The 24,947-nt window shown below is 37.1% G+C and overlaps 1 protein-coding gene across 1 annotated transcript; it reads right to left on the minus strand.

Annotated features, from left to right (window-relative positions):
- Nucleotides 1–24,438, minus strand: SEC62 (SEC62 homolog, preprotein translocation factor). The gene is made up of 8 exons (XM_045503016.1): nucleotides 24,325–24,438; nucleotides 16,323–16,431; nucleotides 15,281–15,386; nucleotides 9,968–10,172; nucleotides 9,619–9,711; nucleotides 6,326–6,386; nucleotides 5,243–5,362; nucleotides 1–1,420 (listed from the first exon to the last, which is right to left on the minus strand). Exons 1-8 carry the CDS (start codon nucleotides 24,358–24,360, stop codon nucleotides 951–953), a joined length of 1,200 nt encoding a protein of 399 aa, XP_045358972.1. The 5' UTR covers nucleotides 24,361–24,438; the 3' UTR covers nucleotides 1–950.
- Nucleotides 24,439–24,947: the final 509 nt, after the last annotated feature.

The raw sequence follows: 24,947 nt of genomic DNA on the forward strand, positions 1-24,947 counted from the left end.
TACTTTAAGTCTGCTCTTATTTATTAAGGATCTTTTTAACTCATATTCAAATACATGGAATGTTGGCACAAAACTGAAGCTGCTGTAGAAAGAGCACAGATGTTCTGTGGGTTATTGAAACTTCCATTTCTCTAAAAACATACCCTTACATGGTCTTAATTTTACAAATTTAAGTGTTGAGAAAAATGTCTAAATAATAAGTAACAATTAAAATAAAATGTTTATTTGTAAATTATGTACAGAATACATTTTACTTTACGACAAGGAAATGGGAAGAGCCATCACCTTCCAACCAGTGCTGTTTGCTTTCTCTGTTGGAGATGACTATCTTTCTCTGAGTCAGATGTACAAATCAGTTTGGATTTCCTAAGTTGGAAAAGGAGAATTTGTAGCTAAACTAAAAGTGTTACTGCACCATTACTAGTTGGCTTGTTTCCACAAAATGCTTTTGAACCCTGCTAACTCAGAATCCCAGAAATTCCCTGGTATACTTTTGTAATCAATCAAAGCTTAACTATCAAGAACAAGGAGTTTAAGCATTTCATTTTAAAGAAACTGTGAAATGGCTACATAACTATGCATAATCTGAAATGTTGGTGTTTCTCTTTTATCCCTTTTGGTTATTTTGATTAATCTAACAGTAAAAAGCCATACAACTATCAAAAATGCCATTAATCTAAATATCATTGTGGAAAATGCATCTTTGATAACTATCAAAACAAGTAAGACCTACTTATTGTAAAATTATCAAATAGATACAACTTATAAATGGCTTTAGACTGTACCAATAATAGTATTCTATGAAATGAAGGACTGAATATAATTGCTTGGATGTCAAATACATTTCAGCAAATGGATTTAAAGAATGCTACAAATGTCATGTGTACATTAGGACGATCAGCCAACATAGAAAATCCAACCTCTTGCACTTTAGTCCCAAATTAGTCAGATTATGATTTTTCATGGGAAGATTTAGTTGTTTCTCCATCATTGTCTTCTTCTTCCTCTTCTTCACAATCCCCATCTGTTTGCTGCTCCAGTTCCTCTTTTGTGATCATTTCAAAATCATTCCCATTTCCACTACTGTGCTGGGATCGGTCATCTTCCCTCCTGTCACTGTCTGTGTCCGAATGCCGTTCTCCACCCGAGCCTTCTGTTCCAGGATTCCCTGGTCCTACTTTTCCCTCTTCATCTTCCTTTTTCTCACTGTCTGACTTTTCCTCACTGTCGGACTTCTGCTGCTTTTTGGTTTCAGATTTCTCATCTTTCTTTAAGTCTGCTTTTGGTCCTTTATATTCATGTGTGTACAGAGGCCTGAAGGAGTCAATGAAGCCCACGTCAGCAGTCAGATTTGGCAAGAACCAAAAGTGGTGCCTTCCTCCAGTTATGAGCCAGATGATGAGAAATAGAATGCAACGAGCTATAGGAGAAAAACGGCTCTAATTGAATAATTCAAGCATTGACTCGGATAGCAAGGAATATTAATAAAACACTGAAGAAACATTCAGAGTTTATTATTTGCACATTACATGTACCTTGTATACAAACAATGAAATCCTAACTAATCTAGCAGCAACCACAGTATTCCAGGCACAGAACATTCTGCTCCAATCCTGAGGGCACACCTGACTACATCGTATATCAATAAGCACAGCCATCAGTTAGATCTTTCAGTATGCATGAGACTCTGATGTAAGAAAAAGGGAACAGAGTAGTAAGGGATGAAGGATATCTTAAGAAGCCTTTAAAAGGGAAAAAGCAAGGCTGCACCCTGACTTTCCTAGTAGGCACTTTTGCCTTTGTGAGGCAATTACTCTGTAGAAAAATATTAAAAATTATACTCTTTATGACCACAGTAGTATACATATAAACTAATCCTGCATAGGTTGTTATATACATGTGCATATATTACTAGTGCTGATTTTAAAAGAAATAAAAATACATTTCCAAAGGGCCCTAAATATATCATGGATCCAAGGCATGTGCATACTCTGCCTAAATGGTGAGTCTTCTAAGTAAAATTACACACTTCTGAACAATAAAAGGACATTTTTCTAGCTACAATTTTGTTAATTAACTATGTCACTTCTGCTTATTTAAGGATGATTCCTCTCCTAATATTAGGAAACAAAGCAAAGATTGCTTAAACAAATAGCACTTGAGGTTACTCTCAAAACTCAAACTCAAAACTGTGGTTAGATAATGGAAGAATTTGAGAATTTTAAAGTTTAGGGCAGTAAGTTATCACAAACACAAACCCTAGTATTTCATACAGTTTTCTCTTCATCTACCAGTTATACAGAGCTATGTGATTTTCCTGTTTTGTTTTGTTACATATCAGGTCTGCAAAAAGCTCAGCCATTTGTGCCTCCTCCATTATTCTGCTTTGAGTAAATAAAAGGAAATAGTTATAGCTGCCTTGACTTTTATGAAGCAGTAATTTCTATTTTCACAAAGAACATAAATATTCTGAAAGACTGTACACATTAATGTCTTTTGTGGTACAAACAGAAATGGCAAATATGTTTGCAATTATGATTTATTAATAAATTCCACTGATAAAAAAAAATGTCTTTTAAGGAGGCTGCACATTTTTTCTCCAAATAAAATTATGATACTATTACAGACTTTGTAGGGCTGTAAGACCAGTGGTCCATAATATGAAATTTTGGCTCAAATCCAATGAAAAGCAATATGGAAATGGCACAAATGAAACTTAAATTCTCCACATATATAAACTGGGCATAGCAGAATCCTAACAGGTTTTACAGTTCTTCCTCTATGGGCCATTAGATTACCAGGGGCAAAAGTGAAAGAATCATGGGAAAACCATTGTGATATGTACTGTCATACCATCCTTATACTAAACGGGACCCATTTAGAAAACTGCCAAAGGTCTTATACATATTCAGAGTAGCACCAAATAGAATTTTGACTAATATATAATACTTCATAGGATAATATAAAATAAATATCCAGTTTATAACTCAGCTACAGATCAAAACTATTTGAAAGTATATTTGGAACTCTAGTGCCTAAGAGAAGTAACAAAATGTTGGGTTTGTTTTCTGCTTTAATTTACAAGATTTAATCTATAATGCATACTTAAATCCATAGGATATTTAAAATGAAAGATGATAGAAAACACTACTGAAAAAATGATATTTTAAAGAGCAAAAAGAAAGAGCTTCTAAATTTTCAGGGATTTGAGAGCCAGAAGGTACTAATTTAAGTTTATAGCTTCTCATTCTTTTTTTTTCTAATTTTTTAAAAACATTTATTTATCATTGAGAGACAGGACGTGAGTGGGGGAGGGGCAGAGAGAGGTGGGGGGGGACACAGAATCTGAAGCAGGCTCCAGGCTCCGAGCTGTTAGCAAAGAGCCTGACGTGGGGCCCGAACCCACAAACCGCAAAATCATGACCTGAGCTGAAGTCTGACGCTTAACCAACTGAGCCACCCAGGTGCCCTAATATAGCTTCTCATTCTTGATGCAGGTAGTATACTATCACTAGTTAGCTGCTTCACAATCTTAGATATAATTTCTTGGTCCACAAATGCACTGTGTTACATGCAGAACCATCAGGGTATTTTCTGAAGGTGACTAAGCTAGAAGAGGGAAAATATGAAAGGTGGGTGAAGAAAGCTTCACACAGTCAGAGATCACAGAGAAAAAAGAGAAGCCCATAAACATGATAAACTGAATGAAAATACTACATAAGCTACAGGGTGCAGTTAGTGGCACTAACTCAGGACACCCTGATGTCCAGGGTGAAGGGTCACGCAGAGGCAAATTGCTAGGACTATAGGAGTAATGCTTTATAACACAGCAATCTATTATGTATCACAGGACCTCAGAATAACATTTGCTCAGTTCAGATAATCTTGGTCAAAGTATGTCCTCTAACAACAGATATTAGGTCAATAATGTGATTTTTTAAATTTTGTATAGGAAGTACTCTCTTATGCCTTGGTGGAAAGGTGGATTTGTCAGTTAGGGAAAATAATCAGAACTTAGTACCATATACCAATATAAAATCTAGGTGGATCAAGGAATAATATACTGTATGTAAGTTTAAATATCAATACACAGCTTTAGATAAGCTGAGAAAAACTTCCACTTCTTTCTCAAAGTAAAAAAGTTAAATTAAATCTGCCTACCCTTTATGGAAATATCTTCAAAGACTAGGATTTTAAGTAAAATAATGTTTTTTTTCCCCATCGTAAGTAATACACTCATTGTAAAAAAATACAGACAAGTATAAAGAACAACATTAAAATAATTTCCTTTCAGTCAGATCTTCCCTGGCACTGAGTGATTCCATTTCTTTTCTTTTTTTTTTTAAGTTTATCTATTTATTTTCAGAGAGGAGAGGAAGAATCCCAAGCAGGATCCGTGCTGTCAGTATGGAGCCTGACGCAGGGCTTGATCTCCAGAACCGTGAGATCGTGACCTGAGCCGAAATCAAGAGTTGGACATTTAACTGACCCATCCAGGAGCCCTGAGTATCTCCATTCCAAAAAAACAAACAAACAAACAAAAAAAACTTCCTAATTAAACAGGCAAGAAACTATTCCATTATCTTAATTTTACTGTTTGACTACTAGTGATAAGAATTTTTCAGCTATTTGTTAATCATTTGTTTTCAATTTCCTCATTTGAAGTAGATTATTTTTATATTGTTTTGTCTTTAGCTATAAAGACCCCATTCATCCAGGTGTGTAAAAAAAACATTACTTATGTCTCCTTGTTTGATTTTTAAAAACCATTTATAACACGTTAATGCATCTAGAATTTATTTTGGTACACAGGTGCAAAATTTTTCCCCAAAATGGCATTTACTGAATTGAATATATATTTATTAAGCTTATACAATTTAAGTATTTAATACAAGTTTCATTTGCCTTAAGTCAAAATACAAAAATGTCTTACTAAAAGGATTATGTCTCATAAATCATCAACCATCGTAAAAATATTAGTCTCTGTGATAGCTAAACTTTAAGCCATATCTACATGCAGTGAAGACACATTAAATACTTTCTTCACAACAGACCAAATCTAATCAGGTACATATTCTCTCAAGCCTGAGTCAGTTTTGGGATATGACCCAAAAAGCAGGTCCATATACTCCTTGATTTGCCTACATTAGTGTTGCAATTAAGCTTTACTTGAAGCTCCAGATTATAGCCCAAATTGCTTGGTATATTCCTTACTGAGGTCAAATTTACTAATGCTACTTACCAACAGCAAGAAGAAGAATGCTGGCTACAAAGCAGCCTGCCCCCACACTGAGGTAATAAACACCTACTCTCATTTCTGCTGGCCAAAGCGGGAAGAGGGTGGCTGCTATCACTGCAATTACTAGAACAAGAAATGACAAAGTTACATAGAGAACTTTTAGATTAACACTTAAATGGCTTGGTTACAATAACAGTCATCATATTCCTAAACAGAATATTCCTAAATACTCCTAAATATTCCATCCATATTCCTAAACTGAAATATAAACATATTAAGACATATAAAATTGCCATTTTTATAGATAGAAAATGGTAAATTTTATCAGCCATTTCACATAGCTCAACCTAACATTTTAACTATTACTCTTGGAGGCTAGAATTTTTCTAGTATAAATTACATATAGTTAGAAAAAAGTGTTGTTTAAAAATGTGACATTGTCAGCTCTTTAAATGATCAACTGCTGCTGCTTTCAAGCAATGTCTTATTGTCTGTATCTGTCTACTAACTAGAGGAGCCAAAAGAAACAACCTCTGAACAACACTAAACCAAAAAATGATTCCACTCTGAAGATTCTGAGTCTGGGGTGAAGCTCTGGCACCTACAGACTGAAAAGCTCAGCAGGTATTCTGATGGTTTTTCGGCAGATAGGGAAACTGGATACAAGCATCTCCAGTTTTTTTTCTAAGTACAATGGGACCACATGGAATAATCAGAAGAAATCAGAAGTCTGGTTCTAGGTCTTCAGAAAGCAAGAAAGATCAGGATTCAAATTCTACCTCTATCATTTATAAGCTAAGTAACTCTAGGCAAGTTATATAACCCCTTCAAGGCTAAGTTACCTTATTGCTGATTATTGATCACTGTATTTCTTTACCCGTGGACCACCTTTACCATTTTTCTACCAGGTTGTTAATCTCATTTTTGCTTTAATGTCTTGTAAATATTTTTCTCAGCTTGTCATTAATCTTCTGACCTTATTTCAAGTACACTTCTTTTAAAAAAATAACTATTTTATGTTAAATATTTTTCTCTATGGCTTTTGCATTTTTATTTTCCTTTCTAAATTTTAGAGATTGTACTTACCAAGAATTAATCCCATGACAAATGTTTTAAAGTGAACCGGGTCATATATCCACACAAATACCTAGAAGGATCAAGAAACCCCAGTGCTTAAGGTTACATTAGAAAGTTAAGCTTAATTCTGTATCATCTATAACAGTCACTTCCAACTTCTTCACATATAAGAACTAAGTTTCTAAGAAAACAAATTCCAAAGACCCTTCTTTCAGGAATAGTGTTTCTTTGAGTATTTATTCAGTTAGAAAAAAAAATGTTTTAAACTATAAATTCCTTAAGGCACTTAAGTAAATTTCCATGTACTTGCATGCATTTAACAATTTGTTCATGTGTGCAAACCATTGCTTATTTTCACCCAAAGAGCAGCAACTGTGTAACTTTTTGTTCCTAATGTAATGGTGCACACTGGTATAAGGAGAAGCAGTCTGGGCTAAGAGCACAGTTAAGATAGATTCAGCCAGGCCCTATTACAGATCCAGCAGCAATCAACCCTACCTTATTCCCTCTCACTGAGGAAACACAAAGAATCATTAATGAAGATCCATGCTTAGTGAACATAAAGATTCCATGACTAACTGCAATAATTTCATTGCCTCCTCCCTTGTGGAGAGTCTGTAGCCCATAAGCTGAGAACCACTGCTTTAAAGCTTGATTTGCTTTACACAAGAGAAGTTTACTTCATTCAGAACAATCAGAACTCTGCTCCAATCACCATCTAAAATTCCTACTTTTATCTCTTAGTTTCTATAAATATCATTACTCTTCCATTTCCTGATTCTATTTTGACCAGAACTCTATTGTCTTTATTTCATTCTATTTCTAACACTGGGGGTTCCATTTCTCTTTTTTAAAAAATTAATTTTTTTTTTTTTAATTTTAGAGAGAGAGAGAGAGAGAGCATACACGTGAGCAGGGGAGAGGGGCAGAGGAAGAAAGAGAATCACAAGCAGGCTCCACATAAAGCGAGGAGCTCGTTCTCATGACTGCAAGATCACATGACCCAAGCCACACAGAATCTGAAGCAGGCTCCAGGCTCTGAGCTGTCAGCACAGAGCCCAAGGTAGGGCTTGAACTTATGAACCACTAGATCATGACCTGAGCCGAAGTCGAATGCTTAGTCAACTGAGCCATCCAGGCGCCCACCATTCTTCTTTTTTAACTGCACATTTCCCCTAGAAATCAGACCCATAGACATCACACCTGCCAGTTAGCGTTCTAAAAATCCAGTTTTTAAAGACATTTCCCACTTTTAAAATTTGTTTTTTTTTTCAACGTTTATTTATTTTTGGGACAGAGAGAGACAGAGCATGAACGGGGGAGGGGCAGAGAGAGAGAGGGAGACACAGAATCGGAAACAGGCTCCAGGCTCTGAGCCATCAGCCCAGAGCCTGACGTGGGGCTCGAACTCACGGACCGCGAGATCGTGACCTGGCTGAAGTCGGACGCTTAACCGACTGCGCCACCCAGGCGCCCCTCCCACTTTTAAAATTTGAAAGCATGTTGCCTTCTATAGAACAAAATATAGTATTTTCAGGAATGCAAGCACTCCTGCTTTTGCTCAGGCTGTGTCCTTCACCTAATAGATCTGTACATTCCTTCAGTGTACCTGGTAATCCGCCAATCATCCTTCAAAACTTAGTTCAAGTGTTCAAGGTCTCCAGACCCTCCTTATCCTGTCTTAAATTTACTATTCTTTTTTTATTTAAAAAAAAATTTTTTTTTAACGTTTACTTATTTTTGAGACAGAGAGAGACAGAGCATGAACGGGGGAGGGTCAGAGAGAGAGGGAGACACAGAATCCGAAACGGGCTCCAGGCTCTGAGCTGTCAGCACAGAGCCCGACGTGGGGCTCGAACTCACGGACCGCGAGATCGTGACCTGAGCCAAAGTTGGACGCTTAACCGATTGAGCCACCCAGGTGCCCCTTAAATTTACTATTCTTAACTGATGTTCTCTTATCCTAACAGTCACCAACCTATGATACAGTAATATGTTTAAAAGCTTGTATCTTTGCTAGACTACAAGCACTTCCAAGAAGAGAATTTATCTTATTTATCATGCTTTTCCAAGCACCTATAATGTCCTTGCATATAGCTAATGTTTGATGTTTAACTGAAGGTGTTTGAACTTTCACATTAGGGCAGAACTGTGATCTTCTCTTCCAGTAGTTCTTAACCAAGGGTTCACATCAGAATTGTCCTGGGACATGTCAGACAAATTACACACACGTGCCGCCCTTATATTCCATACTACAGATTCTCATGCAAGTATGTCTAGAATGAGCCAAGAGCACATATTTTCTGAAAAGCTTTCCCAGAATTTCAAACTCATAGCTCCAGGAACCACTACTTTATTTATATATATATATATATATATATATATATATATATATATATATATATATATATATATATATACATACTACTTTTGTATTAGATACAACAAAAAGAAATATGCCTTGAAATTCACAAGAATTCAATGGCCAGTATATAACTAATGTTTTTGTATTGGTTAAATGACTAAATTAAGTAGTCTTCATGGAAGGCTACCATCACACAAATCTTCCATTACAAAAGAAATAAATACAATTTCCTTGAGTAAAGCACTAAGTAACATTGAAAATCTTAGGCCTCTAAAGTAGTGTATAGTCAGTGTATAGTCTGAATATAAAAGACAGAAAACTATTGGTGCCCTCCATTAACCATTCTACTCTTTTTTCTTTGATAGTAAGGAAATCCTGCATTTTAGCTAGGCAAATGACCACCAGTACGAAAAGCACATTTCTAACACTTTACTGCAGGTAGGCATGACCATGTGACCAGGTTCTGGCCATGGTAATCCAGGCAGAAATGCAACTGCTAGCCTCCTGGAAGATGTCCTTAAAGAGGAGGCGTGTTCCTCATTCTCCTTTCTTCCTTTGGATGCAGATATAAGGCTAGCTGTCATTTTGGACCATAAGGTAACCTTTACTAATTGCCCCACACAGCTGCACCATAGAGCTGCCATAGCTGTACTACTAAATTTCAGGTTTAACTGATGAGAAACAAGCATCTATTCTGTTTTCAGCCACTGTTATTTCAGGTTTCCTATTACTCACAGACAGCTGAACCTAATTCTGGCTAATATTCTATACATTTTTTGTAACTCTAATTCAGAGAAATTATTGATTTTTTTAAAAAGTAGTGCCTATGTGGTTAGATTTACCAAAATTACTTCTTTTTCTTAGTAAAGTCATCACAGATAACTCTAAAAACTCCTATGGAAAACTGGATTTCTATTTATAAGGTAGATATGCTCACCTCATTTCCATCCAGAAAAACTTGATCATCATGTGGCTCAAGTTTGAATTTTTTCTTAGTTTCCTTCTTTTTAGGAGTTCCTGGAGTTTCTTCCTATTAAAACACAAGTTAAGCAGAACGAAAAAAAAAAAAAAAACACAAGAAGCAAAAACAATAAGACATTCATTCATAGTCAAAAAAAGTTTCGCTATTTGAGACACAGAAATAAAAATTCTCAACCATGGTATTCGTAAGAACCCTAATATATTTATCTTAAGTGGTTGCTGCACAGCATTTCAAAAATGCTCATATGCCAGTGATCATGTGCAAATAATAATTTTTATTTTTACTTAAATTTAGCTAAAATCACCTTTTTGGATTCTTCCTTTTCACCATCTTTTTTTTTTTCTTTTTCCTTTTTTGTCTTTTCATCCTTTAGATTTTCTTTCCTGCTCTTTTTATCTTCTTCTTTTCCACTTTCGGCTTTTCCTTTCTCTTTTTCTTTTTTTATGTCTTTATCATACTTCATTTTCATTACTTTTAGTGCCCGGTGAAAAAACTGCTTCTTTAAAAGCCTATGGGAAAAATGGCATGAAATTACACTCCTTATCAATTATATAGATATAGACTGAAAAGAAAAAACACTAACCCCTCTGCCCCCACCCCCCTAAAATGAGCAAATATACACCGGCAACTCATGAAAGAAATTACAACTAGTAAATCCATGGAAAAATAGTCAACCCACCTCTAATCAAAACATGTAGTGTCAATTTGATTACATAAGGTTTTCACCTAATTTTTATTTTTCAACCATATAATTTAGATATAACAGATTACAAGTTTGGAATTATCCTTATGAAACTTTTCTCTGAATTAAGAGTAAATCAAGATGCTTCTTTATTTAATGTTAAATTTCAAATTCAAGAGCAGATAGAAGGGGAAAATAAATAAAACAGTTTAAGAAATGTTAGCAGATTAAAAATGTGCCCATGATTTGAATGATCTAAATCGTGTTTGCAGCAGTCTTCCTTGATGTTATTTTTTTCTCTCACGATTCAGCCTGCCACTATTATGAAATATCTTCAATTAAGTAATGAATAACTAAATATGCTAAGGTGATATTCCTGGACTCTGAAAACAACCACAGCAGTAACAAACTGAAAATTGTACAATATACTGGCAAAACACCAAGTATTCCTTGTTTCACTAATTTCTCTCAGTGCATTGTTCTTTACTCAGTAATTATTTTTTTTAAACATTCCTACCTGAGGGCTTTTGCTCTGTATGCCTTTCTTTGCCTGGAATGCTCTTCCCTCAAACAAGAATGTCCTTTTGGTTCACTCCCTCACTTCCTTCAAATGTTACCTTCTCAACTAGCCCTATCCTGTTTAAAATTATAAACCCATCCCCCATCCTCTCTCCTGTTTCCTGTTATCCTAGCCATTGCATTCATCTTCTAACTTAATATATAATTTATGTCTGTTTGCTCCCTTTACTAGTATAAACTACTTAAGATATCTTTGCTTTATTCATTTCTTCATCTGATGAGCTTAGAAGACCCTAAATTAAGTCAATCTAAGTAGTAGTTCTTTTCTAGCCTCACAATCCTACTCAAGAAACTGAGTTGCCCTTACTTTTGTTACCTAAAAGCCATCCTTTCAAATCTTATGTTCCAGTTTCAGAGTTCCTGATTTGCTTCTTCATTCCTTCCTTGATAATGTACAACTACCAAACACAACATACAAACTAAGTCTCAAATCCACCATCTGTGCCCGTTGACTGCCCACCTTTCTGCCTCCATTACCTCCACTAATGCTTGCTCCAGCACATCATACCACTTCTTAACTAAGTGCTTTCTTCCTGTCCAGTGACCACTTATTTCTGGTCATTATGTTGTGCCCTCTGAGGCCTCTGTTTTGAACTGCCTGGCTGGCCTTTATTCTGCTGCCCAACTGGGGTCCACTCCATGAACATTTCCACAAAACTAATTTCTAGGTCTTCTCATTTGGCCTTCTACTTGTTCAGATCTACATAGCATAAAACTCTGCAACTGTCTGAAATGTCCCACAGACTGTACCATTAGTATCTGCCACCCATGTGCAGTTGATCCTTGAACAACACAGGTTTGAACTACGCAGGTCCATTTATACATGGATTATTTTTTAATAAATACAGTATGCCCTGTAAGTGTATTTTCTCTTCCCTATGATTTCCTTAATAACATTTTCTTTTCTTTAGTTTACTTTATAATACAGCATATGACACATATACAACATACGTGTTAATCAACTGTTTATGTTCTCGGTAAGACTACCAGTCAACGAAAGCTGTTAGTAGTTAAGTTTGGAGGGGAGTTAAAAACACGGATTTTTGACTGTGTGGGGTTGACACCCCTTAACCCTCAGGTTGTTCAAGGGTCAAATGCAGACTATTAAACAATAAAACTGGTGTCGAACAAGTCATATTCAGGTACATGAGCTCAAATACCACCTCTACCACTTAACTATGTGGGTTTGGGTACATTATTTAATTTTAGTAAAATTTCTATCTCACAATCACGTGTAAAATTGTTTATAGCATGGTGTCTGGAATATATGTACTCAAAGCAAGCAAACTTTGCTATAGCAAAACCTTGAATTTCATTTAATAGTTACAGAATATACATACACATACTTTGGTTTCATATTATTACATTATAGCATCAATCTATTCACTAGTAAGTAAAATTATTGACATATTCCTTGACAGGTCTTTAGAGAATGCCTACTTCAACTCACTCTATGACTGGAAAAGTGAGATGACATTTACTATTGTAACAAAACCAGTGCCTTCATTTATTTAACATATCATATAGTACAAATCACTCACACAAAGCTCTCTTACATTTCCACAGAACTACTTCCTTCTTCCAGTATGTTCTGCTCCCTTTGCCAGGATTGACTGTCCTTTCTCCCATTGTTTGCTGGGTAATCACCTATTTATGTTTCAAATTTTGATTAAACCTTTTCTCTGTGAAGCCACTCTTGACGTTTTCTCATCCCTGTCCTCCTTACAGAACACAATGCATTGTAATTAGTCATGAGTCTTCTCTAAAAGGCTAGAATATGTACTTTGGAGGTGGGGACCAAGTCACAGTCATCTTTGTATTCTTGGGGCCTGGAATACAACAGATATTTTATAACTGCTGAATACACAAATGGATTGTTAAAAGCAGCTTATGCAAAGTCATTAAATTGTATTTTTTCCTCACCTCTTACTTTTTTTTTCAGGTTTAACAAACATTTATTGAAGCCAGACATGTTTAAGACTTTCACCCATGTAGCAATGGTAACGTTTTATTAAATGCCCACACTGTGCTAATTGCTATGGAGTTACACTAAAGCAGAAAATAGTCCTATAACTGCCTTCAGATATGGCTGGCAGGAAATTTTAAAAACTGATTCATATGCAACAATTCTAAAATAGCTAAGGGGTATAATGTATGAACTAACTTTATAAATGCTATAGAACGTTAGGTACAAAGATTAATGTGGGCTGGAGGACCTGTGGAATAGCACATGGCAGAGATAGAACTGGAGGGATATTTATATTGAGAGGCAGGCAGGATTGACAAAAAACCATTTGGGGAAAATGGCAGGTGATGATCAATGAAAGACCAGAAAAGAATGAGTGTGGTATATGAATGAGAGTGAGAAAGACATTACTGGAGTAGTGGGTTGGAGATGCGAAGTCACATGTAGAGTTAGATTCATACTCAAAGCAGGCCATTATGAGGCACAGAGCACATTAGAAAAGGCTGCTCTGTGTATCATCCTACATCTTCCTGTTTTGTTTTTCTTCAGACTCCCTCAATTCTACTGATCAACTTCATAAAATGAGGCCAGACAAATATCTCTGTGGTTGTATTTGTAGTCAGGATGGAACCCACGAGGGCTGGCCATGGCTTATCAGAAGTGGCTCTGAAACATTTAGGTAGTTATGCTTCTCTATTTCCATGTAGAAAGGACACAAACAACCTGGCATGAATGGGAATAACATCTACAACGAAAAGTGAGTATATCTCTAGGTCTTTAAGGCTCTTCATTTGACAAGGGATCAAGGCTCCTAAAAGGACAAGAGATGTGGATTAATACTTGCTGCTCTCTCTGGGCTCACAGATATAATATTCAAATAGTATTGACAGATGAACCCTTCACCTTAATTTGCTTCATTAAATGCATCATCATTTTGTTGGAGGAGGTAGTATATCATGGTGGTTAGGAGCATGGACTATGGAGCTAGAGTGTTGGATTTAGAATTCTGGCTCTACTACTTTTGAGTAAATTACCTAGCTTCTCTGTTTTTTCATGTATAATATCTTAATTTTCACACCATATGTAAAACAAAAATCTATTTTTGAGGCAGGCAGAGAAATTTGCACTTTGGAGCTCTACAGAAATGGCTGTAAAGAAAAATACCAGGTACATCACTGTTAGCTCATTCCTGCCCCAACAGTGAAATTTTCGTTGTTTTTGAAAGGTCCAACAGTGACTCTACTTTTTGGCAACTAAGAATTTTAGGAAATATTTGATAGTTCTTTAACATCACAGTTTTATTTTTTTGTTATTTCGTTTTGTTTTAGAGAGAGAGAGAGAGAGAGAGAGAGTCAGTGAGCTGGGGAAAGGAGCAGAGGTAGAGAGGCTGATACTCAGTGTGGAGCCCAATGTGGGGCTCAATCCCATGACCCTGGGATCATGACCTGAGCTGAAATCAAGAATCAGATACTCAACTGACTGAGCCACGCAGGCGCCCCTAACTTCAGTTTTAAAACCAGGTTGGGAAACAGTGGTTTTTAGAGGGGTGTCATGTGGCTGATACTTTAAATGCCATTAAACAACATATTAGCAAATATTATGTGTATCTCCCTACCAAACATAAAATAATCTAAAATATAAGATTCCTACCAATTATAAACTTCAGTGATAAAGACAAAATTTGGTTTATTAACATCTTAATAAATATGCCTAATTATTTCAGTAAGTAAACCAAGAGAAAAAACTGAAAGAAAAATCAATATATTTATTTTCAGAGGAAAGTGGTTTTTGTATACCACTCACCATCAGAAGTTTTTCCCAAAGGAGAAGTACCTATTATGAAAAACATGGATATGTTATTGAACTATCTATGCTTCACCATGGAATCAAGAAAAGGCAGATGCTGTGGTTGCCTTGATTTTACAAGGAATACATTAGCAATCACCAACAAAATAAGGAAGGGTACCTGACTGACTAACCCCATACAGGCACAAAAACAAACAACCCAGATATAACAGGTCTATTAGGAATCCCTGCCAAAGTTTTGGGAAAGACTCCCTAGCCATTTGCGTAGAAAAGAAAGACTTTTTTTTGGTTACTTTTAACACTGGTATAGGATTTGTATTGCTGACCTTTCAGCTCGGTCAGCCTGGCAAATGTATAATTGTAGTATAATACAAATTAAAATTATGAAAATATCATAGTCTAATACCAAATAAATGCATTTCCAAAGGTACTGAAAAAAATACAGGTTGCATGAAAAAGCTCTGTTTGAGCTACGTTCTAGTATCACTACATATAATGATAAAAATGGGGAAGGAGCTTTAGGACTATGGCAAGTATTTTGAAATCACTACTTATGTTATCCATCACTAAGAAATAAACACTACCTGTTGCAGTAGTCAACCACAGACTCCCTTGTTGTAAATAAAGCTTCCTCTCCTTTCTTGGCCTTTGCCCACTTTGAATCCAAAAGGCAATCCACTGCTTTTGAAGCTAAAGAAAAAATTTACCATTTTAAATTATGTATACATGGGAATTTATGTCTAAGTAATAATTTATAAGATATTCTGGCATCAGAAAATAAAACCAAATTCAAAGGAAATTAATTCGGACATGATCATGATAGATAAACAATTCCTCAAAACTTAAATTTGTGAAACACAGCAATAAGGGTCTTTTTAAAGTAATGTTGGGAAATAACTGACATTCAAAAATATGAACTAAGACCAGATATATTATGTGGAAATGTTCTAGACAAAAACATTTAAAATTAATATAAGTATCATTCTTATCACATAATCACAATTAAATGTAGAATAAACAAACCAAAAATCTTCCCCTGACAGTAATAGAAATTCTGTTATCAAGTTTACCGTGACCCACTGAGAAATAAGCTCTGTGAACAATCTACTGCTATCACAAGAAGAAACTAAATATAGTAGGTCTGATGAGACTAGCATTTATTTTACTTTCATATTATTTTTTTTCAACCACTATTTATAAGCTACAGGGCCATATTATAGATGACATTAGCTTATAATGAGGTCCTTTGGATTATGTGAAGAACCAAAGCTCCTACATTGGTTCCATCAAACTTGTTTCCCATTGAATTCTATTCCAGAGTTTTACAAAAAGATTATTTTCAAGTACTTTTACTATCTGAACAAAATGTAGTATTATCACTGAAAATAAATCCCATTAAAAAAAAATTGCAACTAGTGTTATTACAAAGCACTTTCTTTTGTCTTTTTACTATTGACATTTGCAATCAAAAAAGGCAAGAACAGGATAATCAACTGCCATATGTCCATCACCCAGCTGCATCTTTGGATAATACTTGGAAAGCACTTTTAAAATGTCTACATATCTCAAATTTAGGTATCTTCATAAAATATGTACACTAATAGAATTTTACTGATATAATCCTACCAATAAAATAATCAACTCGGTGCCCCATCATATTGGTGGACTTTGTTGGACAGTTGAATCGAAGATACTTGGCTACAGCCTTCTCTTCTTTAGATGGTTCACCAACTTCCTGCAAAATAAGAATATTTAGTGTAATCATTTACTTCACAAATTCATGTGTTGAATTTACATATGTGTTCTACAAATCTTTTAAAGTGGAGTATAAGCCTTTCTTTCAAGTCTTCTCTGGAGGAGACCTGATAATATACACAAAAGACAGAACAGAGATTTAAAAAATTACATGTTTTTCAAATACTTGTTGATAGGGCCAAAACCTGCCTCTTCACCTCAGCTAAGGCATTTCTTTTGAGTTGTTTTTCCAGTATGGTAACTACTTTGTACTAGTTCACCTCACTCTTGCCCGGTCTTTTTTTATAAGCCACAAAGCAGTAATTTAAAAGATTAAGAGGTTGCCAGTAGTGCATGCCCAAATGTCAAAGTAAGTAGAAACAGGTGCCATAAGTAAATGTTAAATTTAACAAAGCTATGTACCCTGAACAATGGACAACAAACTACAGGAGGAATTCCCAAATTAACCAGAGAGATCTGTCCCAGTGTGGGAGCCATAAGAATACTATTTCAGATACTAAAGAGGTGTATTCTCTTCCCTTTCCATTACTCCTGTGTACGTATTCTCCCCACCTATATACTGAAGAAAATGAAGGCAATCTACATTTGTTTACATCTGATACACTTTTAGAAGTTGTTGTAGTGCTATAAGCTACAAAAACAAAAGTACTGTCTTTAATTACATATGTAAGCATGATACAGAGAGCACTCAAGCAATATTCTCAGCAATGTATAATCTAAATGTGAGTAATTTCGGGAAGGTCTGTTTCTTAAATGAAGTGCCAAATATTCGTAAAGAACTATCTGCCAAGAATCTAGATGCTGAAAACAATTAATGCTAAAGATAGTTATGTTTTAGGTAAGACATTCTAATAACACAAAATAGAAAAAATAATCCAAGTTATCAGTCTTTATGTCAGTTTTCCCACAAATTTCAGTTAAGTCTGAATTCAGTTATGTTTGATGAAAATGAGGAACAATGAACAAACCAAAGTACCAGCTTCAATTTTATCCCGAAAAGGAGTAACTTGTTGGATGAAGCGAAAGCCTGTACTTTGGTTGTTAAATCACCTGGCAGCTACTTCTCATATTTCTTACTCTGCATTTTCCAAATCCTCTTCTCCCAGTTGCCCAATTAACAGTGTATGATTCTTATACTTTACTAGTACCCCATCTGTGGGTTATGTGTGGCAATAAAAATTAAAAGTTCAAACTATTCAATCCAAATGAAGACTACAGTAAAAGCCAAATATTTGCGTGAATAAAAACCTTTAGTTTTATATAGAAAAATATGTATCATACAAAAGTAGAATCTTGAAAACATTGCATTTCAAAATTAACACTATTAACAAAAATTAATTCACAAAAGTTAACACTCCCAGTTCACTAAAACCACAAGGTTCATAATGATTTGAACCACAAAGTATACTTTCTGACACACTAAAAGGTGAAAAGATCTACATTTCAATTTGTGTGTGTGTTTAATATTTATTTTGAGATCGTGCACAAGCAGGGAAAGGTCAGAGAGAGAGGGAGAGAGATAATTCCAAGCAGGTTTGGTGCTATCAATGCAAAGCCCTACACTGGGCTCCATCTCATGAACTGTGAGATCATGACTTGAGCTAAAATCAAGAGTTGGACGCTTAACCAACTAAGCCACCCAGGCACCCCTATATTTCAATTTTTGAAATCACACTAACATATATTAACATGTTAGTATCATATGTTAAATGACAGTATTAAATTCTGGTTGAATAATACAATGCATTTCTAAGAGGCTCATCTATTGGTAAATAATATCCTATATATTTGTGTATTCCAAAAAGTAATATTACAAATAGTTGAAAATAATGAGCTACTACTAATTGGCTTATGGAAACCAATTCTATTGGATTATCACACCCACCTATGCTCAATTTTTTTCTCATTTGATACATCTGTTGTCAATGTAAAGTTTTATGTAATTAACTGATAAGTTATTACTCTATATGCTTGATTAAAAAAAACCATGGGAAATAAGTCTAGATAAACATAAATTGTTCAAATACATACTTACTGAGCGTATACCCTAGAATACCTTTAGGTGCTTCAGTTAATACCAAAATTTGTAAAGCATGATACCTATCTTTTGTTATACAAAATAGCAATTGTTATTTTCCAAAATCATATCATACATATTTCTCAAGCACATCAACTTTAGGCGTGACAAGTCTATACTCATACTAGCACCCAATCAAACCACTTACTAAACACAGGTATAAATGTACTCATCTACTGATTGTTGACAGAGGCATCACATGTAAAATCTGATATGAGGATACACAAGAAATGGAAAAGTCTATTTATTCTATTATTATACAACCTCACTTTAACAACTAACTTCAAAGTTCACCAAACTCTTCTAACAACATCAAGACAGACTCAAGTAATCTACTTTTATTCCTTTTCCCTCCTTGGTAAATTAAAGATACTACTAAGCAACAATGAACAGAAGAGACCCAGAAAATATGGACTTGGATAATCTTTCCCAAGTAGATACAGTTACTTGTCCAGTTGCTTTTTTATTAAAAAGTATCAATAGCTTCCCTTGAAGTAATTCCCTAGAAATGTAGTGAATTCTATCAAGATATTGGTGTAACACAACTGATAACCTTCCTTGCTCCCTCTTCAAGTTCAAATCTTAATAGGTTTCCAATTTGTTTTGTGAAATATTATGAAATGTTCATTATACCACATATAAGTTATCATATTGTAGAATGCCTTTAAGAGAAAAGTATAGAATTTGTTCCATCTGCTGGGGCTTTGAAGCCAGATAGAAAGATTCTGGCTTTGAAGCCTGAAGAAGCCAGAAAGAAGACTACCAAGAGAACATGACCATGGGAAGCTGGTTAGAGAGATCCTGCCATGGAGTCTTCACTCTCACTGCTGCCCTGCTAAAGCCTAAAGAGTATAAAACAGTCTTACTCTCTTCCTGTTTACGCATTAGACTATAATACTTCCCCTCTTTGTTCTCTTTTGATGTGAACAAATCTTCAGAATATTTTCATAAATTTTCTAGAAACCTTCTAACAAAAAGGTGAAGGCCTTTTGGGAATAGCATCAACCAGTAATAAAGAGAAGCCAGGGGTGCCCGGGTGGCTCAGTCAGTTAAGTGTCTGATTCTTGGTTTCGGCTCAGGTCATGATCTCACGGTTTGTGGGATTGAGCTCCCCACTGACAGCATGGAGCCTGCTTGGGAGTCTCTCTCTCTCCCTCTCTCTCTCAAAATAAATAAAAAAACATTTAAAAAGTCTTGAGAGAGAGAGAGAGAGAGAGAGAGAGAAAGCCAGCTCATCAACCCTTAAATGAAGAGAACTTTATAGCTCAATGAATGAGCTCAAATGTCTTAGAAAGCAAAGAGCCAATAAGGTTTTTGAGGCTAGACTGCCATCTTCGCACCCAAATACTAAGATGCTGGCTGCTGCAACTCACAACCCAAAATTATATAAGTTGGTTAGAACACTCTTTTTAAATTACTTAAATACTATTTTTACTTTAGAATAGATCAACATGCAAATACTGTAATGAAATAGGGGTTATCATTTTTAGCTATATTTTATTTTAGCCAGTAGTTACAAGAATTTTTTTGAGAAAAAACATTAGATCAAGAGTCAGTAAGCCAGTCTTTGGAGTGCCTGGGTGGCTCAGTCAGTTAAGCATCTAACTCTTGGTTTCAGCTCAGGTCATGATCTCATAGTTTTGTGGGTTTGAGCCCTGTGTTGGTCTCTGCACTAACAGCATGGAGCCTGCTTAGGATTCTCTCTCTCCCGCCCCCCTCTCTTTGCCCCTCCCCTGCTCGTGCTGTCCCTCTCTCAAAAATAAATAAATTTAAAAAACAAAAAAATTTTTTTTAACATTTATTTAGAGACAGAGAGAGACACAGCATGAAAGGGGGAGGGGCAGAGAGAGAGGGAAACAGAATCGGAAGCAGGCTCCGAGCCATCAGCCCAGAGCCCGACATGGGGCTCGAACTCACGGACCGCGAGATCGTGACCTGAGCTGAAGTCGGACGCTTAACTGACTGAGCCACCCAGGCGCCCCTGTTACAGAATTTTTTTAACTGCTACATTCAGAAGAAATAAGTTTGGTTGATCTGTCAAGTGAAGTAAGGAAAAAAGAAAAAGGTTAGTTAACAAATTATAAATTCGTACCTTCATGCAAGCAGTGTAAAATATTTGCGAAATGCAAATAGATTAACAGAGTAAAACCTGAAAGCTGGAGGGGGACTTAGGTAAATTATTTGCTTAAAGTCACACAGCATGTTACTAATAAAGCTTCACAAGAGTCTCTGTATCTTGACCATGACAGTGCCCTTCTGTGTTTGACTCCTATTGCAAGCCCTCCAGTAAGCCTCTGGGTGAGTTTTCGGACTCAGGACTGGCTTCATGGGTTCTGTCTTATTTTCTTCAGAAGGTCTCAGAGAGTCAGATTTATATAGTCACAAACTTTCTCTTTCCTTCCCTTTTCTGAAATTAAGCATACAGGCCCATGAGATGTCAGGGTTTTACTGCTAGGAAGACAGATGGGTACAATAAAATTAACTGAGATGCAGATTACCAAAGTTCTAAGAATTAGTAAGCCATTTAAATGTCCCCAAACTCAACCGAATACACATAAACAGAATACTAAATGGGAGGTTTCTCTCTATAGCAGGGACAAGTCATGTTAAATCTTTGTTATATTATTTAATATAAGGACTTCAGGGTTAAAGTATTTCCGAATTTTTTTTTTTTTTTAAACCACTGGGGAGGTATAAAGAACACTCAACTGGGAACTAGAAGACTTGGTCTAAATCTGGTTTTACTACCTTGATGACTGACTCTGGGTCAAGTCACATAACCTCACTGAACCTTAGTTTATCCATAAAATGATGGTGATATATTAGATCAGTAAGTTTTATACTAGTAATACTTTTAGATGTAGGTCCCAAAAATAGTTTAAGGACAATGAGTATGGGATAATGGTAGGGGGTACCAGGTTATAGGGCTTTACCATCTTGCTTTTCCCATAAGAACGGCATTTGTGCAGAAGGATTCCAAACAAATTCTACTATCTGAAAATGCTTCTCAACTCTAAACTTTCATGATACCCGGATTCCAAACCAGTAAGCACTTTGCTAACCAATATGCACATACTGTATATTTTTTAAAACTTGCATAATTCATTTCTTAAATCTTAAAATTATTTATTTTCAAATGGTTCATTAATCTGGATTGAGATCACTCTCATTTGAGAATCTCAATCATTAAAATCTCCTAACATTAATAAACATGTAGCTCACTTCCAGTTTTCAGTGATCAGTAAAGTGAATCCAAGAAGAAAGTGTGACAAAATAGTCCCCTTCTTTCCAACTTTGATGGGATATCAGAATCTGAAATTATGTAACACTAGAAAAAGCAAATGAATTAGCTACTTTTCCAAACTCTGATATTATACCAATCATTTCCTCCAATGTAAAATTACAATTCAAGGTCACTTGAATTTATTAAACATAAGAATCTTTTCTAAATATGAAACATCAAGTAACAAACAGGAAACTCAGTTGATATTACAGACTTTTTTGCCCAGAAGTCTTATAAAAGAATCTTGTCTGTAACTTAAACTCTGAACTTTGACATTACACTTGATCTTTTTGTCCAAAGTGAGGCCAATATTACAGTTTCTGATTTGGGGGGTGTGGGGGGGGGACCCAAGGACACTGTAAGACATTGTACACTTGTATTAGTTTGTTAACACTGCACAGCAGTACTCCAAATAGCACTCCCAAGATCTCTACAACATTCTAGTACAGCTATGTGTAAACCTCCAGGATGGGAATAATAAATGTTAATATGCTTTCATTAAGGAATATGCCAAACTGATGTTTAACAATCGGATCCTCACATATATATCTAATCCCCAAATTCACAGTAGTGGATAAATAGCTATACTTTACGGAATTCACAAGGTGATGGTTTATTCACTGAATGGATAGCTGTTAATCTTTCTTCAGTACGTCAGAGTGCTTCAAAACAGAGAAACCAAAACAGAGAAACCAAAACAGCCAACCCAAACCTTTCATCCTTTTGGAGAAGGGGAAAGGAAGGAGTTACATGGCAAACACTCCTAATAACGTCTATAATCTTTAACAGCAAATCACTGAATCACCTATTTTCGCAACAACCCTACAACCTCTCCTTTTTTTGAGGTACGTATCCTTTCTTACAATTTGTAAGTCGAGGTGAAAAGTTAAGTAACTTGCCCAAAGTTACACAACCAGTAACCAGTGAAACGAGGGTGCAAACAGAACACTCTGGCTCAAGCTTTAGGTCCCTGACACAACCACCACCATACAGCTTCTCCATCTACCTTACTCTTTAAGACAGGATCGAGACGGGAAAAAAAAGCCGCTGTTCAAAAGTGAGTAAGGTTCACCTTCACAACGTTAAAGCTGAAATTGGGCAAATACGTGTGTTAAAGGGCATAAAATGCACTCTATGTGTGAGTTTACGTACGGTGAGTACACATTTGACTGGCAACTTCAATACAAACTCTAATGCAAGTATGATAACACCAAATCCTGCCACTGGGAATAGGGTCATTAGAAACTTCTTCCATAATCCCCTTAAACCCTGCTTTGATGACCTGTTGGAACCAGGGGGAACTTGTCTCTTTCTGATTCTCTTCTGCGCTCCGCTCGGAAGACTTTCTTACTTCTGCCCAATCCCACAATTCCAAATTTACTGACCGCTGGCATCTTTCCCCCCCCCCTAGCGCTTCCTAGTCTTCAGGAGAATTTTAACGTGCATGGCTCAAATCACCTCTGGTGTAGTCCAATTAGGTGATACATTTTTTTTTTTTAATGGAGGAATAAAACATTACACAGAAAAAAGTCATTCTAGGCAATGAAATACCAAGAAACAGAAAGTCAACGATGAGTGTCACAATTTGTGATTGGCATCGTAACAACTCACAACATTTTATCCATTTATGATGCCGTCGGAAGGTTTCCAGGCAGATAAGCTTAGGAGGCAACGACTAACAGAAATCATCCTGAGTCTAAGACGTTCCATGTGTTTAATCCTCTTGGCAAAAAGCTAGAACAACAGGGGGAAAACGGCAGGGAAGATGGGCACAGATGACAGGCATGTGGAATGAGGGAGGCATGTTATGTAGGTTATGGGGCCGGCACACTGGCATGTGAGAGGTTTCTGGGCGCGACCAGGTCGTCGCAGTACCAACGACGCTGTGTTTATTTACACCGTGTCGCCTGGAAGAAAGCCGGAAAGCTTCAACTGGCCTGTTCCTAACACTGAGAAAGGAGGATATACGCAACTGAACATCTGGATTGCCAGACCGTCGCCCGGGCCCCCGGGGCAGCTGACCAAACCTAGGTTACTCCCTCACCTACGTTCCTCCCATTTGCGCACAAAGAACCGAATGCTTTAGGTCAGCCCTCCGCCTCCTCCCACCCTAATTACCATGGCCTTAATTTCGGGATAACTAAGGCGAGAGGATGAGGTAGAAAAAAGGGAGGGGAGGAGCCCGGGGAGGTCGGTGTCTGAGCTCGCGAGGAGGCCTGGGCCGGAGCAGTCACAGGAATCCTAGGCAGGCGGACGCGCCTCCGCCGCCGATTTCGAGCGCGGCGCCTCTTACCTTCCGCCGCTGCCCCACCACCTCCGCCTCGGTCTTTGCCGTCGCCAACACCGCCCCCCCTCAGGCCCCTCACAACGACGCAGCCCGCGCCCGGAGGCCTCGCGGAGGAACCCCGACCCCGTCTTGCCCTCGGTTTCGCTCGCCTTTCCGGGGGCTTCCCTCGCTTCTTCTACTCCCGAGCGCCCTGAAGCCCCCCTACCCCGGGGCTCGCCTTTACTACCTGGATCCGCTTCTTGTGTCGCCTGCGTTCCGCCATGTTGGCCGCTCCGCCCGGTTCCCTCTGACGTGGAGCGAGGAGGGGCGGAGTGGGGGGGGAGGGGGGTTGGAAACCTCGCGAGAGCGGGCCGTGGGCCCGTTATGTAATGTGGCGGCTGGCGGCTAGCGTCCGGCGCCGGGCGCCCTGGGAGGGAGAGGGCCCGGGAGAGGCTGGGACCCGGGCCGGCCGGGCTTTGTTGACGCCTTCTCGCTCCTCCTCACTCGCTCCTTTTGTTGCGGGAGCTGGAAATCTCTGGGACCAGAAGGAAATGGAGAAGTGGTTCAGAGAACAGAAGGGCTGGAAAGAGTCCTTGGTTCTCAATCCTGACTGAGCATCTGAATCACCTGGGAACTACTAAAATACAGATTCCCGGGCCCCACCCCACTCAGGGTCAGTACGTTTGGGGTGGAGTCTTTCACAGAGAGATAGTATCACTAAGATCCACGGAATTCAGACGTCTCTGTGGCTATTCCTGTGTTTTCAACGAGTCCTGACCTACCCACTCCCCATGTGTAAATTCTTCTAACCCCATTTAAAAGATGGGAAAACAAAGAACTGCGGGGCAGAGATATGAACTGATTTATCTA

Source organism: Leopardus geoffroyi, chromosome C2, assembly GCF_018350155.1.
Source record: "Leopardus geoffroyi isolate Oge1 chromosome C2, O.geoffroyi_Oge1_pat1.0, whole genome shotgun sequence".
NCBI classification, from domain to species: Eukaryota; Metazoa; Chordata; class Mammalia; order Carnivora; family Felidae; genus Leopardus; species Leopardus geoffroyi.

Bases quoted from the DNA above. Each gene is read 5' to 3' on its own strand.
- SEC62 (XM_045503016.1), bottom strand. From the start codon at position 24,360: ATGGCGGAACGCAGGCGACACAAGAAGCGGATCCAG. The intron at 10,173-15,280 runs GTAGTGTTTATT...TTTTTCCCATAG, and splicing joins GTGGTTGACTACTGCAACAG to GCTTTTAAAGAAGCAGTTTT. The intron at 9,712-9,967 runs GTGATTTTAGCT...GTGTTTTAATAG, and splicing joins AAAAGGAAGAATCCAAAAAG to GAAGAAACTCCAGGAACTCC.